This window comes from Myotis yumanensis, unplaced genomic scaffold (assembly GCF_028538775.1).
Source record: "Myotis yumanensis isolate MYYU_CA2020_CCGP unplaced genomic scaffold, mMyoYum1.0.hap1 SCAF_12, whole genome shotgun sequence".
Taxonomy (NCBI): domain Eukaryota; kingdom Metazoa; phylum Chordata; class Mammalia; order Chiroptera; family Vespertilionidae; genus Myotis; species Myotis yumanensis.
The window spans coordinates 17,687,095-17,701,081 of NW_027223763.1; the positions used below are offsets into that span (position 1 = coordinate 17,687,095).

Below are 13,987 nucleotides of genomic sequence, written 5' to 3' on the forward strand. Positions count from 1 at the left end.
AAGTCAAGAGCTGGTCCCTGGCCTGGTCTGGTCCCTGGCTTAGTGCCCTAGTTATGATCTGCTTCAGCTTATTTTCTAGGTTGTAGTGCTGCCAGATACTTTTCTCAAATACTGTTTTCATTGTGTTTCTTTCCTGATTAAAACTACAGTATACACTCTAAGCTTGACATGTGGGTCTAGACATAAGAGTGCATGCTGTATGGCTTCTTTCCTCTCCAGTTTGCTCTCCTCCTACCCCTCTAGTTGAGTGGCTTTATTTTCTGGACCTTCAGACACTTCTACTAACCTCTACCTGTCACTTCCATTATCTCTGTCATATCATTTCCTATGTCATCTGACAACATGTCAGATTGTGACATTTGTTGTCTTATTGTCTCAACTTGCTACAGATGGCAGAGACTCAATCTTACCCCTCCTGGTATTCCTCTCTCTTGTATTTAGGATGATGTTTTGTACAATGTTAGCTGTTCAGTAATTATTGATTGATTTACTTGCTGCCACCAGTCTTGCTATAATTTAGAAATAAATGAAAATTTCCTTTTATATTTGTTATATCAGGAGGCAGTCAGATTTGGCAGGTGATGATGGCTTTGGTAAATAAACTGTGAAATCCAAATTTAACTTAGTTACATAATGTACCAAGCCAGTGATTCCTCACATTTCTCTTACCTTTGAGAGTTTGCCTAGTTTGTATAAAAATAGTGATTCCTTAACCGTTTTTTTTGTAATTTAAAAAGATGAATTTAGGAATTGAATGAATATGGCATGTAAGTAATATAGTATAATTTACTATGTCATCAGGCTCTGAATGTTTTCTTTAGTTTTTATTGTAGTAGGTATTTTATTTAGTATTCGGTCTGATGATTTGTCAGCATATACTTTTAGAGTCTGATGGAACTTGAATTAATTTTCACATAGAAATTTTGTAGATGAGGTATACCAATTCGATTAGATAAAAATGAATTTACCAGAAATCTCATTTTTAATCTATAGAACTAAAAATGAAATAGGATGATAAATTAAATAAATAATAGCTGTGAAGGGCTTTGAATATACAGTGGAAAAGCTGATTCTCTTTTCCTCTTTGAGCTTTTTTATCTTTTTTATTTTGGGAACATTATGTGCTTATGAGCTAAGTGATTTTAGTGGGTTTTGTAATGCAGGGACATAAGGAGTTCAAGGAGAATTGAAGGTGAATTGCAACTTAACAGCAATAGAAATGACTGTTAAAATATTCTCTGCTTTGAGTATAGAGCAATATTTTTTTATCCCCCTCTCCCCCCAAAGTCAAACATTTCTCTGTATTTGTCAACTAAAAACTCAAAATGCAGTGGGTCCACAGTGGCTCTCAGAACAATAGTTTATAGATTGAGAATCAACAAAATATATTTATTGTTGGTAACTACTATAGTTTATTTGTAACCAAGTTGAACAGATGTACTCTTATGGTCAATTTGCTGAAGATGTAGTACCTTTTTTAGATACCTTTAACATTTTTCTTAATGATGAAATTTTACTTTTAAGTGTTTATTCTTCTAGCAGAATTCTGTGAGAGGAAGGTATATAAGTGAGTGTATTATATATGCATGTGTTTGTATGTGTTTTAATAGAGAGGGGTAAAATTTCTATTTCCTTTCCAGATATGTGTTAAATGAATCCCAGAGTCGCCAAAATTCATCTTCAGCACAGGGTTCTTCTTCAAATAGTGGGGGAAGTTCTGGCATACCACAGCCTCCCCCAGGAATGAGCTTTTATGCAGCTAAACGAGTTATTGGTGATAACCCATGGACACCTGAACAGTTGGAACAGGTATCACATACTGTTTATTCATAAAGCAGCTTACCCTTGAACATGCGCCCCTGTGAAGTCCATGAAGGCATGTGCCACACAGTGTGTTCAGGCTCTCTATTGAAACGTGTTTGAAGGAGCAGTTGATGTGATTTGTTCTCTTCATCATGTCATTTACTTGTTAAAGCCCCAGGGAAAGGGAGGAGTGGGATTTCTTCAGCATTTCTAATATTGCTTACATATTTCAAGTATGAAATACAGCCCACTTATGAATTGAGTATATTTAACTTCTTTTACTTTAGTTTTAAATTATGGGTTTAATAATTATTTAGCTGCTTTGCTGCAGTTAAAATACAAATTATCCTACATTACTTAGTGTTTTTAAGGCTGTACATTTTGTGTAAAGTGAGGAACCTGTATTCAGAAGTGACAATATGGGAGAAAGCATGACTCCCTTTTATATTTCTTCCTGGGAATTTAAAAAAATGGCATTAAGAATTTTATTCTGGATTTAAACAGGACACAGATGTTCTCTGAGCAGCTTTTTAAAAAGATGGTGCTCTACAGAGAAGGTGCCTCACTGTGTCTGTGTCATCAGGCACCTCAGGGAAGAACAGATGAGATCAGTATGTAATTATTTTGGAATTCAAGCAATCTGGGTTCGTCTTCAAGCCTTTCTTTATCTCCATGACAGTCTAAGTGATTTGATCCTTTTCTTTTTGGGGGATGTGCGTGACCACTGGTCAAAACAGTGTTCCAATGAGAGGGGAAAAGGCAAGTGGGACATTCTTGCCACTCAAATTTATAGAATGATTTGTTCAGTGAGGGCTATGTTAAATTAGATTTACTTCCTCATGTTTTATGGATTTTTTTTTGTTCTCCTTAAGCCATGATGTAAGTAAGAAATAAAGGTAAATAGTAACAGAAGCTACTCTTTATTGAGTGTGAACTATGTGACAGGCACTATACTGATGAGTACTTTGAATTCATTATCTCATTTAATCCTCACAGCAAACCAATGAGGTATAAAATTTATTACTTTCATTGGTAAAAGGTTTTGAGATTCATCACAGTCTCACTTCTAGGACTAGGCTTTGAATCTAGGTCTGTGTGAGGGCTAAAGCTGTAAGTGGTGGAGAACAATTGTTAACGTTAAGTTGCAGTCTGATGTTAGTCATTCTTTGCTCATTTCTAAGGTTTTCTGTATGCCTTTTGTCACCTTCATAATCTAGGGTTGAAAGGAACAGTTTTGATGCAAGGATGAAAGCTGTTTTCCTCTAATTTTTAAATCTCTTTTGTTTTACATATTTTCTTCCAGATAAACAGCTTTTATTTTGATAAAAATAATGATAATCTAAAGATTCAGTTAGTCCAGAACATAATAAAGAGAAATTAAAAATTACCTGGAATCCTGCCACCTACTTTGTCATGCTCTGTGTGTACACATAAATACAGTTTTACACTATACATTGTTACATACCATATAATACATTATTTATAGTTCATATTTTTTATTTAACACTATATCAAGTTTTTTAAAAATGCCATCCCTTTTATTCTCTGTATACAATATAGTTACGTGTAAGCCACATGGTCTTCTATTGATGGACGTCAGTGTTGTTTCTAGTTTCCTTTAAACATTTTTTGTGTGCTTGACTCTCATACCTGTCCTTTTTATGGCTTAAGTAAACGTTTGACTCTTCTGTTGTAGCTCTTATTACAAGTAAGTATATTGAACAGGAGGAGGGAAGGCAGGCATTTTTATGATGTTTATATACCTTTTTAAATTGCATCCTTTGTCATTTAATACTTTTAAATTGTATCAATCCTATTTAATATGCATAAGAACTATTATGTAACTGATTTCTTCAGGTAAAGATAAAGTTTTACTTACCAGGTATATTTATTTTTAGTGAGACTCATAGCTATTTTACATTACATGAAGTTCTAAGCAGAATCTCTCTTTAGTCTGGGTTTCATTGTAGCCAGTTATTTACATTGAATACTGTTTGAATAGAAATTCACTTGCATTGACTAGAGTACATTTCAAATCAGATTGTTTTCAGGATGTCAGTATATTGAGGACAAGAATTAATATTTTTAACAATACAATGGAACTCAAGGAATGTGAGTTTAGTTCCTTTTGAAATATCATATCCATGAAGAACTGTATTTCTAATAAACCACCATTCTTACCTGGAGGCTTAGAATTTGGACCTCAGTTCAAGGTTTTGTCATTTTAGAGAGGCTGTGTATCCTAGTAGGAAGGCTGTGTATCATAATTGTCTTGGAATCTGAGAGACTTGGGTTTGAATCCTGCCTTCATCACTCGTTAACTATGTGTCTTAATCTCTTAAGCTTTGCTTCACTTTCCTAATCTGAAAAATGGGTATAATAATGCCTCATAGATTGTGAGGATTAAATGAAATCATGACTATATATGGTTTAGTACAGTCCCTGGCTGAATAGGAGCTGCTACTGTTGTTACTATTAATCTTTGGTTTATGGCCATACTGATAATGTTAAACAGTATTTTTGGTTGGTGTTCTTTGTTTCTCTGATCACTGTTTCTCCTTCCCTCCATTTATCCACAGTGCAAATTGGGTATAGTGAAATTCATAGAAGCTGAGCAGGTGCCTGAACTCGAGGCTGTTCTCCACCTGGTGATTGCTTCTAGTGACACTCGCCACAGTGTGGCAACGGCAGCAGACCTAGAATTGAAAAGCAAGCAAAGGTAAACTATATCTCTTTTATTTTTTAATTTAATTTTTATTTTTTTAAATATATTTTTACTGATTTCAGAGAGAAATGGAGAGGGAAAAGAGAAACATCAATGATGAGAAAGAATCATTGATTGGCTGCCTCCTGCATGCCCTTTACTGGGGACTCAGCCCGCAACCCAGGCATATGCCTTTGATCAGAATTGAACCCGGGACCCTTCAGTCTGCAGGCTGATGCTCTGTCCACTGAGCAAAACCAGCCAGGGCTAAACTACATCTCTTTTAAATTCTCAGAATTGGAAAGAGGCTAGATTTCTAAATTGCTCAGCATGTATTTGTTCTTTTAGGATTTTATGTAATGAAACATTCAGTTTATGAGATTATGAAATACAACTAATTTGTAATAAGGACAGCTTGCTTACGAGCAGAATTCTGTACCAGACAAAGAAGAAAAGCTGTTTAGAGAAGCAGTTTAAAACTGGAAGTGGTTAGGAATATTATGATAAGGGAGATCTTTGGCTAGGTAATGAATTTAAAGAACTGGTGTGTATCTATATGGAATATTATATATCTGCCAGGTAATTATCTATAACTAGAGGCCTGGTGCACAAACTTCGTGCATGGGGTGAGGGTGTTCCTCAGCCCAGCCTTCCCCCTCTCGAAATCCGGGATGCCCTTCCAGACACAGGTGCGGCGGCTGTGAGGGCCGAGGGCAGGCAGCTGCGGTGGCCAGCAGCGGCAGCAGTGGTGGGGTGATGGGGGCGGTGCCTTCTCCTGATTGGCCGGGTTGCCTCCTGTAGAGGGAGGCCAGAATGCGGCTTAGGCCCACTCCCAGGAGGGGGCCTAAGCTGTCAGTAGGACATTCCCTGAGGGCTGCCGGACTGTGAGAGGGGGCAGGCCAGGCTGATGGACACCCCCCCTTCCTCCCACCCAGTGCATGGATTTTCATGCATCAGGCCTCTATAAAAATAATAAAGCAGCATGGAAATTGCCTCCACGTACTGGCAAATTAATAAAGCAGAATACAAAATGTTATATGCACTGATTTTAAAAATGACATGTGCAAAGAAAAAAAATTGAAGATGGTTGAAAAAAAATCAAATTATGAAATAGTTCTTTTCTAAATTTATTTTTATGCTTAGTATAATAACATGCTAAAAGACAGTTGAATGTGGATAAGGAAATAAAGCTTTATAAAGGTTCCATGCATTGTAGTTTTCTCTTTCCTAAGAAACCAGACAAGTAGGTGTAACAGAATAAGGAAATTAACTTCATTGTGTCTATAGTTTGTTGAAATATAAGCTAACTATGTCTGTGTGTGGTGGTGGTTGGGAAAGGCTTACCACTAAGGGGCATGTGAAGTAGGATACAGGAGGAGTGCCTCTTGGCTGATTCTCTGAATTTGGAAGGCTCACTTAACCTTGCCAGGCCTTGGACTCTGTGAAATAAGAAAGTTGGACTAGAATGTTTTTCACATTCTCCCAAGTCTAAAGTTTCTTCATGCTGCTTATAACTATATCTTCCTGACATCTCTTTCAAGAAATTTATTTGGTTTCGAAGTATCAAAATACTTTCCTTTAAAACTTTTCATTGTGTTTGAACTGGCTCCATTCTTTACACCATATGGTAGATTGGATTGTTGGAAATACAGATGTATTAAATATTAGTTTTTGCATTAAGTGTATGCATTTTTCCATAAAATAATACAACATTGTTAAGAGGTAATAAGTAAGTTGAGAACATTATGTAGATATTATTTCATTTTGTTTAACAAATATTCCAAAGTATCTCTTCAAGTGATGCATCTGTTGACCTATTTTTTAAAATCTACCTATGTGCCATACCCACCCACCTATTTTACATGCTTAGTAAAGAAGTCTAGAAAAAGATACGTAGCAAAGTTAGTGGTTACTGAAAAGGAGTAGAGGAGGGATATGGTGCAGATTGTAAGGAATTTTATTTTCTATGTTTCTGAATTTTTACAACAAACATTTACTCAGGAAACTAAAGCTAGAAAGATGCCAAGAGGAAAAGTAAAAGAAACAGTGAAAATTATACCTAATAGTTAACCATTGTAAAGTTTTTACTTTTTTTTTTTTTTTTTTTTAGTGTTTTGTCAAAAATCTCTAAACTTACAGTATTATAAAAGGGAAACAACAGTGGAGCTTGAGGATTAGTTAGTAGTCATCAGCTGAGGAAAGATGTAGATAAATAATAACTAAGTTATAATTACAGAATGAGTTTGAAGAAGTGGAATTGTGGCTATCCAAAGAAGAGGTAGACTGACAAACTATGACAGAAGAGATGGATTAGAAAAACGTTCAAAGTAGCAGGATAATTTGTGTTTGCACAAATAGAGCATATCTTGAAAGCAGAACCAGTAACCAAAGGCGGAAGATAGTGTAGTTAAATCTTGCTAATCAAGTGGAATGCAAGATTGCATTATTAATTAGGTTTATAAAATGACTGGGAGCTGCTGCAGAGGGTGGGTGCCAATCACTAATCACATGATACTCTAATTCACCTTTTTGTGGGGCCCAAGTAGGAATTTGTCTTAGTGCCTAAAAGATTAGATGCTAAATCTGCAAGTGTGTGCTGGTAAATAAAGAAGAGGATGCTGGAAATTATAGTGGCACAATATTTGAGAAATGCAATGGGCTGCAAGCTTCCTAGGATTGTGTCTTTGAATGGGTAAAAATTTTTTGGTCACCTCTTCATTACTTTTGAATTTCCTTGTGAGGAATTTCCAAGTGGTTAAACAGAAATCCATGCCCCGGGGCTCTCTGAACAAGGATAGTATCGCTCTGCTGTGTTGGAACTGCTCCATGGCATGGTCCCTGAGAGTGAACACAGTTTGGTGTTTTGTGCTGCAGTACCAGATCGGACCATTGGAACTGATCTACTGGTCAAAGTGGAAAAAGTGAATTTTTTTCTTCTGTTTAAAAACTTTGATGAAATTAATCCCCTTCCTTTTCTTCTTTTATAATGTCAGTTGCCCATTTCATTTGAGTGTTTTTAACTTTTTGTTTTTGGTAACAAATATTGGGGCTATCATTGTTTGAAATCATTGAAGTAGGAGAAAAATAATAATTTTAACAAGTTGTGTTGAAACTTTCTGTAGCTTGATTGACTGGAATAATCCTGCCATCATTAATAAGATGTACAAAGTATACCTTGGCGATATACCACTGAAGACAAAAGAGGTGGGTTGTTTTTATGTTTCCTCACATCCTCATAAAAAGTACTTTGTTACATGAGCTCTATGTAGTTGAACATTTTTTCCTATTTTTATTTAAGCTGAACCTGTGCTGTAGGAAATAATAGTTTTAAGCCATGTTAGTCTAGGTAGAGTAAAATCTCCTGGAGACTTAGTTTACCTGATCTGGTGATTTCATTTCAAGTGCTTAAATAATGTCTGGATTAGGAGTCAATAAACTTTTTTTTGTCAGTATTTTAGGCTTTGCTGGCCATGTGGTTGTGAGGCTGCCACTACTCAACTCTGACATAGGTGAAAGCAGTCGTAGGCCACTCACAACTTAAGGAGCATGACTGTGTGCCAGTAAAACTTTAGGGGCACTGACATTGGATTTCATGTAATTTTTACATATTATGAAATATTATTTTGATTTTTACAAAATCATTTGAAAATGTAAAAACTACTCTGAACTCACAGGCCTTATTAAGACAGATGGTGGGCCAGATTTGGCCCATGGGCTGTACTTTGTTGAACCCTGGTCTAGAATCTAGAGCAATAGGTAGGTTCTTTTGAAGCCTTGAAGTAAAATGTTTGCTTAATAACATAAGTTATGTCTGAAAGTGTTCCAAGTCCAAACCCAGACAGGGATTATTTGTTTGCTTATTTTTAAACTATAAAGAGTTGTTTTAAAAATTAGCTCTAGTTAGATTCAGTTGCATATGATGTCGCAAAAAGAACAATTAATTGGGAATTGGGATGGGCCCCCCTACCCCCAGTGGCTGCCATAATAAATGTACTGTAGAGGAGAGATTTGACTAATTACAGAACTTCTCTGGGCCTCATGTTCTCTGTGTAAAAATGAAGGGGTTGGATTATTGGGTTACAGAGAGATTTTTAGCGGTCCACGAAGGCAAGCATTTACTGCTTTTTAAAAATTTTACTGTGTTGATATTTGAACTGATGCTGCAAAAGCAACGGTAGGTGCAATTGCTGGCGTCCTAGCATGAATCAAAGCTATGTCACTAAATAATATTAGCAGACATTCTGTTCTTCACTGTCAGTATGCATGTAAAAAAAGAAAAAAGAAAAAGAATAAATTTCAGCTATACTTAAGAATATCTTGATGAAGCAGTAAATATTATTTGAAGAGTAGATGAGAAAACTGTGGGTGTTGAAACACATGCTTGTCAGATATTTCTCTAAAATGAAAAAAAAAGAGACTTCAAGAAAAACAACATGATTTATTGGCACTGATAAAAATTGAGCTTTTAAGCAAAAACTGAATTTTGGAAAATGTGTATTCATTAGAACGAGCTTGACAGTTTGTCAGAATTTCCTGACTTTTCTGATGAGATTGGTGGTGGTGTTTTCCTTTCTGGATGTCTTATAATGCAACATACGCTTACAGTAAGTGAGCCAGTATTTTCCAGATGACCTCTGATGTTACAGAAGCATACAAGGGTGCTTAGGTAGACCACAGAGGCTTAGTATAACAGCGTGCAAAAGTTCAAGGATTTCAAGTCCAAATGGCAGCTCACCTTTAACAAGTGATTACTTATCAGGTTTTGGTGTAGTATCTGAGTATCCACCTGAAAAGTCTAAAATTATCCCCACTTTTCCATCCACATTTGTGTGAAGCTGTTTTTTAAAATATTATTTTAAAACAACATATCACAACAGATTTAATGCAGAAGATCAAAGAATCCAGCCCTCTTCTGTTAAGGTAGACAGTGAAGAGATTTATAAAAAATGTTAAATAATGCCACTCTCTCAGTATAGTCTTTTGTTTTGGGAAATACATTTTTCTTAAAAATGTTATTTATGAAAATATATACTAGTAATAGATTTATTAATACTATTTTTAAGTGAATAAGTATTTAAGATATCTCAATTTTAACTTTAATTTATTAAATATTGATAGGCATTCCAATATAAACAAAGGCTCTTTGATGACTTCAGTAATTTTTTGAGTGTAAAAGGCATTTTGAAACAAGATTGAGATCACTGATTTAGATGCTCTCTCATGACTTTTTTTCAGTACAGTAATTTTGAAATGGTGATTTATAATCCACCATATTTTTGACAGGGAGCAGTTCTGAAGCCAGAGCTGAAAAGGGACCCCGTCAGTACGAGAGTCAAGTTAAAGATTGTCCCCCATCTTCTTCGTTCCAGACAAGCCGCAGAAACGTTCCCAGCTAACATTCAGGTAATTTGTTCTTTCCAGAGAAAACAGCCTGTTTACAACTTTTATGTCTCTTTACTTAGAGAAAGAAGTGCATTAATGGATTTTCAGGAGGTAGGTTGATGTAGACTTCTTAGCGTCTCTCCTTCGGAAGGCTTGTTTAAGTGGCTACTTCTTCCTTCTAGATGATAAAACTTTTGTTCCCAGTACCCCTATAATATTTGACTAATTTCAAGTACCTGTTGTATGTCTCCAGAGAAACATAAAATTACCAGAGCTGCTTCCATTTCACTTTCCAAGTACTGTTTCCCAGACAGTATCTTGATAATTTTGGTTTCAGAAAATTTGGTTGTGGTAACACTGCATTGTATAATAAGCAGCAAGAATTTTGTGCCAAAATATTCATAGCCATCCTGTAGGTATACACTTTATTTGTAGTTTTTTTTATGTCTTTAAAATAGGTCCTAAATTTTTGTACATTCAAAGACAAACTCATTGTCCATCACCTATAAACAGTCTTCCTTTTTTCAATATTCCCATTTCTAATGATGGATTACTATTCTCCTACATAGTTGGCCCTACCCCTTTCTTCTCCATCTGTCAATCACAGAATCCTTTAAAGGTAGCTTCCTCTTACCAGACACCAATAGTTTTAACTAGACACGTTACCTCGTCTTGATTTTGAACATATGAAAGAAACTCGCATAATTCTTCGCATGTGTGTGCAGCATGAATTTTATTTTTCCCCACAAAACCTTAGTGTTCTAATTAATCCATTGTTTCTATTATCTGACCATGTTATTCTCTATATTATAGCATTTTCACATTAATTTTCTTAAAAAATGTCTTTCAGATGTAGCACTTGATTATATTTTGTGCTATGCCATTTATTTATTTATTTATTTAAATATATTTTTATTGATTTCAGAGAGGAAGGGAGAGAGGGAGAGCAAGGTATAAACATCAATGATGATAGAGAATCATTGATTGGCTGCTTCCTGCACACCCAACACTGGGGATCAAGCCCATATCCTGGGCATGTGCCGTGACCTCCTAGTTCATAGGTTGATGCTCAACTACTGAGCCACATTGCCTGGGCTGTTCTGTCATTTTAAATGTGTACTTGACTCCTTAACCAGGTTGAGTGCCCTGATAGCAATGCTTGTCTTTTTTATGTCTCACAGTACCTTGTGGAGTGTTGAGTATACAGCAGATACTCAGTAGTATGCTCAGTCACATGTTATTGTTAAATAAGGTTAGAATACTGTTAGTAGTTTTAGGAAACAGTATGAAGGATTTTTTCTTTTGAAGTGTAAGACTATCTTTCCCATATAAAGTAGGAATTTGAGGAGTTTATATTTCTTTGATATTGATGTTTAAGGTCAACCCTCTGGATATTCCACAGTCCTCATCTACTATATGATATTTTTGCTTTCTAGACATGACTACATAATACATGGAGCACCTATACCCTGTCTGTACACTTTAGAATGCTTTAATTTTGGTATTTTCCATGAAGCTTTCTGTATAACTTGTTCTGAATGACTATATGTAATTAGGAAACCTAATTCCCCCAAAATGATCTCCTCTGCTAGTGTCCTCTGTGTGACGTGGAGTGGCAGGGTGGTGGCCCACGGCAGCGTGAACTCTATGTGAGTTCCTAGTGGTAGACCCCAAAGTTTTTCAGACTTGTCAGATCAGTCAGATCAGCCATCATGTTTGTCACTCCACAGACCATTGATTGGAATTACCGATTGGCTTCCTAAGTCTATCAGCTAAAACGTGTGCATATATTAAAAAAAACTGCATTAATTTTGGAAGAGCAAGGTGTAGTGCAAAAGATGTGCTGTTGGATCCTAATAGTTGAGAATAGTCAATTACTATTCTTATTAATTGTTGTTCTTGACCACTAGTTTCTTTCTCATAGGTGGTGTATGATGGACTCTTTGGTACAAATACAAATTCAAAATTAAGAACATTATCTCTGCAATTTGTGCATCACATTTGTATAACGTAAGTTTTTCAAACCATTTGACTATAAAGTTTTTAAACTGTTGGAGTGATCAAGTGATTAAAGTATATTTTATCTAGAAAGAAATCATGTTTGCTAATCTTTTAAAAATTTCAGATTTTAGTAGATTATTTTAATTTATTTCAGTTGTTTCTAATTATTTTAAGTATCTGAAAAGATATGTAATTATGAGAGTCTTACCTTGCTTTGTGTATGTGTGCTGTTTTTTTTAAAGTTGCCCAGAAATCAAGATTAAGCCATTAGGCCCAATGCTTTTGAATGGCCTCACCAAGCTAATCAATGAGTATAAAGAAGTAAGTAACTTATCTCAAATTTTGTTAACATTTTATATTTTAAAATATTTTCTATTATAAACTTTCCTGGTCTTCTACATGTTGGTTTAGTTAGTTATAGTTTGATATTGTTCCATCGTTTCTTAACGTTTTTACTTGAAGTGGTGCAAATTGCAGAAATTACTGGAATCTTTTTCTTTTGGAAATAAGTGTTAAAAACTGATATGAATCAGTTTTTATGAAAAAAAGTCATCACTTTTAAAAATAACATTTAAAAAAATACATTTTATTCTATTTTTAGGCACTGTGTAAAATGGAGTGAAAAGAATTAAATTTTATTATTTATTTATTATTTTTAAAAAAAAATATATTTTATTGACTTTTTACAGAGAGGAAAGGAGAGGGATAGAGAGTTAGAAACATCAATGAGAGAGAAACATCAATCAGCTGTCTCCTGCACATGCCCTTGACCTGAATCGAACCCGGGGACCCTTGAGTCCACAGGCCGACGCTCTATCCACTGAGCAAAACCGGCTAGGGCTAAATTTTATTTTATGATTCATTTCTATATGGGTGTTTTGGATTTGCTTATATATTGAGAAACAGTGTTAATTTTTAGGGTCTGAGATATTACTGATTCAGAATTCTGTTAAAACATGCATTCAGTAAATTTTTGATTCCTTAAGCTAAGTCAGATGAGGACTCTTTGGATTGTAGCATTTCGAATTCCATTATTATTAGTCCATGCAATATCACTCTTACCATCTCCAGTATTTCAGGGGAATTTACTTAAAAAATAAAGTCTCAAGAACTCTAGTTAGCATTATCTTCCTAAGTCTTAGTTAAACATGAATGCATGTTTGCAATAGTATAGTGATTAAGATTTTGCCACTTGGAATCAGAATTGAGTTCAAATCTTAGTTTTGTTTTTTGGTGAGTTACTTGCTTTTTTGGACCTTGATTTTTATTAGAAAAATGAAAATAATACCATTTAGTTGGGTTATTGTGAACATTAAATGAAATATGCACATAAATTATTCAGCACAATGAAGGCACCTTAGTAGATGTTATTATTAGTGAAAAGCTGTTAGTTGTGCAGTTATAACGCAGTTGAGCTTTGGGGGCAGTGTTGGGCCTGGCTGTCCTGTCTGCTATTGAAAGTGCTTGTGTGGTTTTTAAGGCCTAGGAACCGGATTATTTTTATGGCATACATAGTCAGATGCTTTGGATGGTTGGTAGATATAAAAATGCTTTGGGGCTTTATAGGAGAATTTGTATATTTAAAAATAGATTAGAGAGGCCAGATAAACCACAGGGCCCTAATCTCCTTACTTGCAGGTGACACCTGCATGTCTTCCCAATGATGAATCCATAAAGTTGAATCCATGAGAGTGGTCATCTAGGTGTAGGAGAGTGAATCTTATGTTAAATGTACAAACTTCAGCTCACACAAATGTTATTTTTTCTTAGTAATCAGACAGACAATTGGTTTCCATTAAACCATGTAAAATATTTTTGAGGAGGCAACCTCTCTAACTTACTTGATGACTATGATCCCTTTAATTTTTTATAGTGGAAGACATGAAAAGTGCAGATTTTAAAGGAATCGCTCACTGCGATTTTGGGTGAAAAAGGGAGGATCTTAGCTTGTTTGATCAGTGGTGAATTTTCTAATAAGTTAATAAACTTTTTCTAACGTGTTAAAGATGAATTTTGGTGTTTGCAGGTTACATAGTATTGGAAAGATCCTAAACTTAGCACTAGCTAAGAACCCTTTTTATATATGACCACTGCATT

General features: G+C 35.2%; 1 protein-coding gene across 4 annotated transcripts in view; it reads left to right on the forward strand.

Moving 5' to 3' along the window:
* ECPAS (Ecm29 proteasome adaptor and scaffold) overlaps positions 1 to 13,987 on the forward strand; it is a 96,434-nt gene that overhangs the window by 32,451 nt on the left and 49,996 nt on the right. For all 4 annotated transcript variants that reach the window (XM_070430911.1, XM_070430909.1, XM_070430910.1 and 1 more), the window contains 6 exons: positions 1,641 to 1,809; positions 4,383 to 4,522; positions 7,630 to 7,711; positions 9,791 to 9,910; positions 11,814 to 11,899; positions 12,133 to 12,211. In XM_070430911.1, the coding sequence (XP_070287012.1) occupies positions 1,641 to 1,809; positions 4,383 to 4,522; positions 7,630 to 7,711; positions 9,791 to 9,910; positions 11,814 to 11,899; positions 12,133 to 12,211 (676 nt within the window). The remainder of the gene's footprint in view (positions 1 to 1,640; positions 1,810 to 4,382; positions 4,523 to 7,629; positions 7,712 to 9,790; positions 9,911 to 11,813; positions 11,900 to 12,132; positions 12,212 to 13,987) is intronic.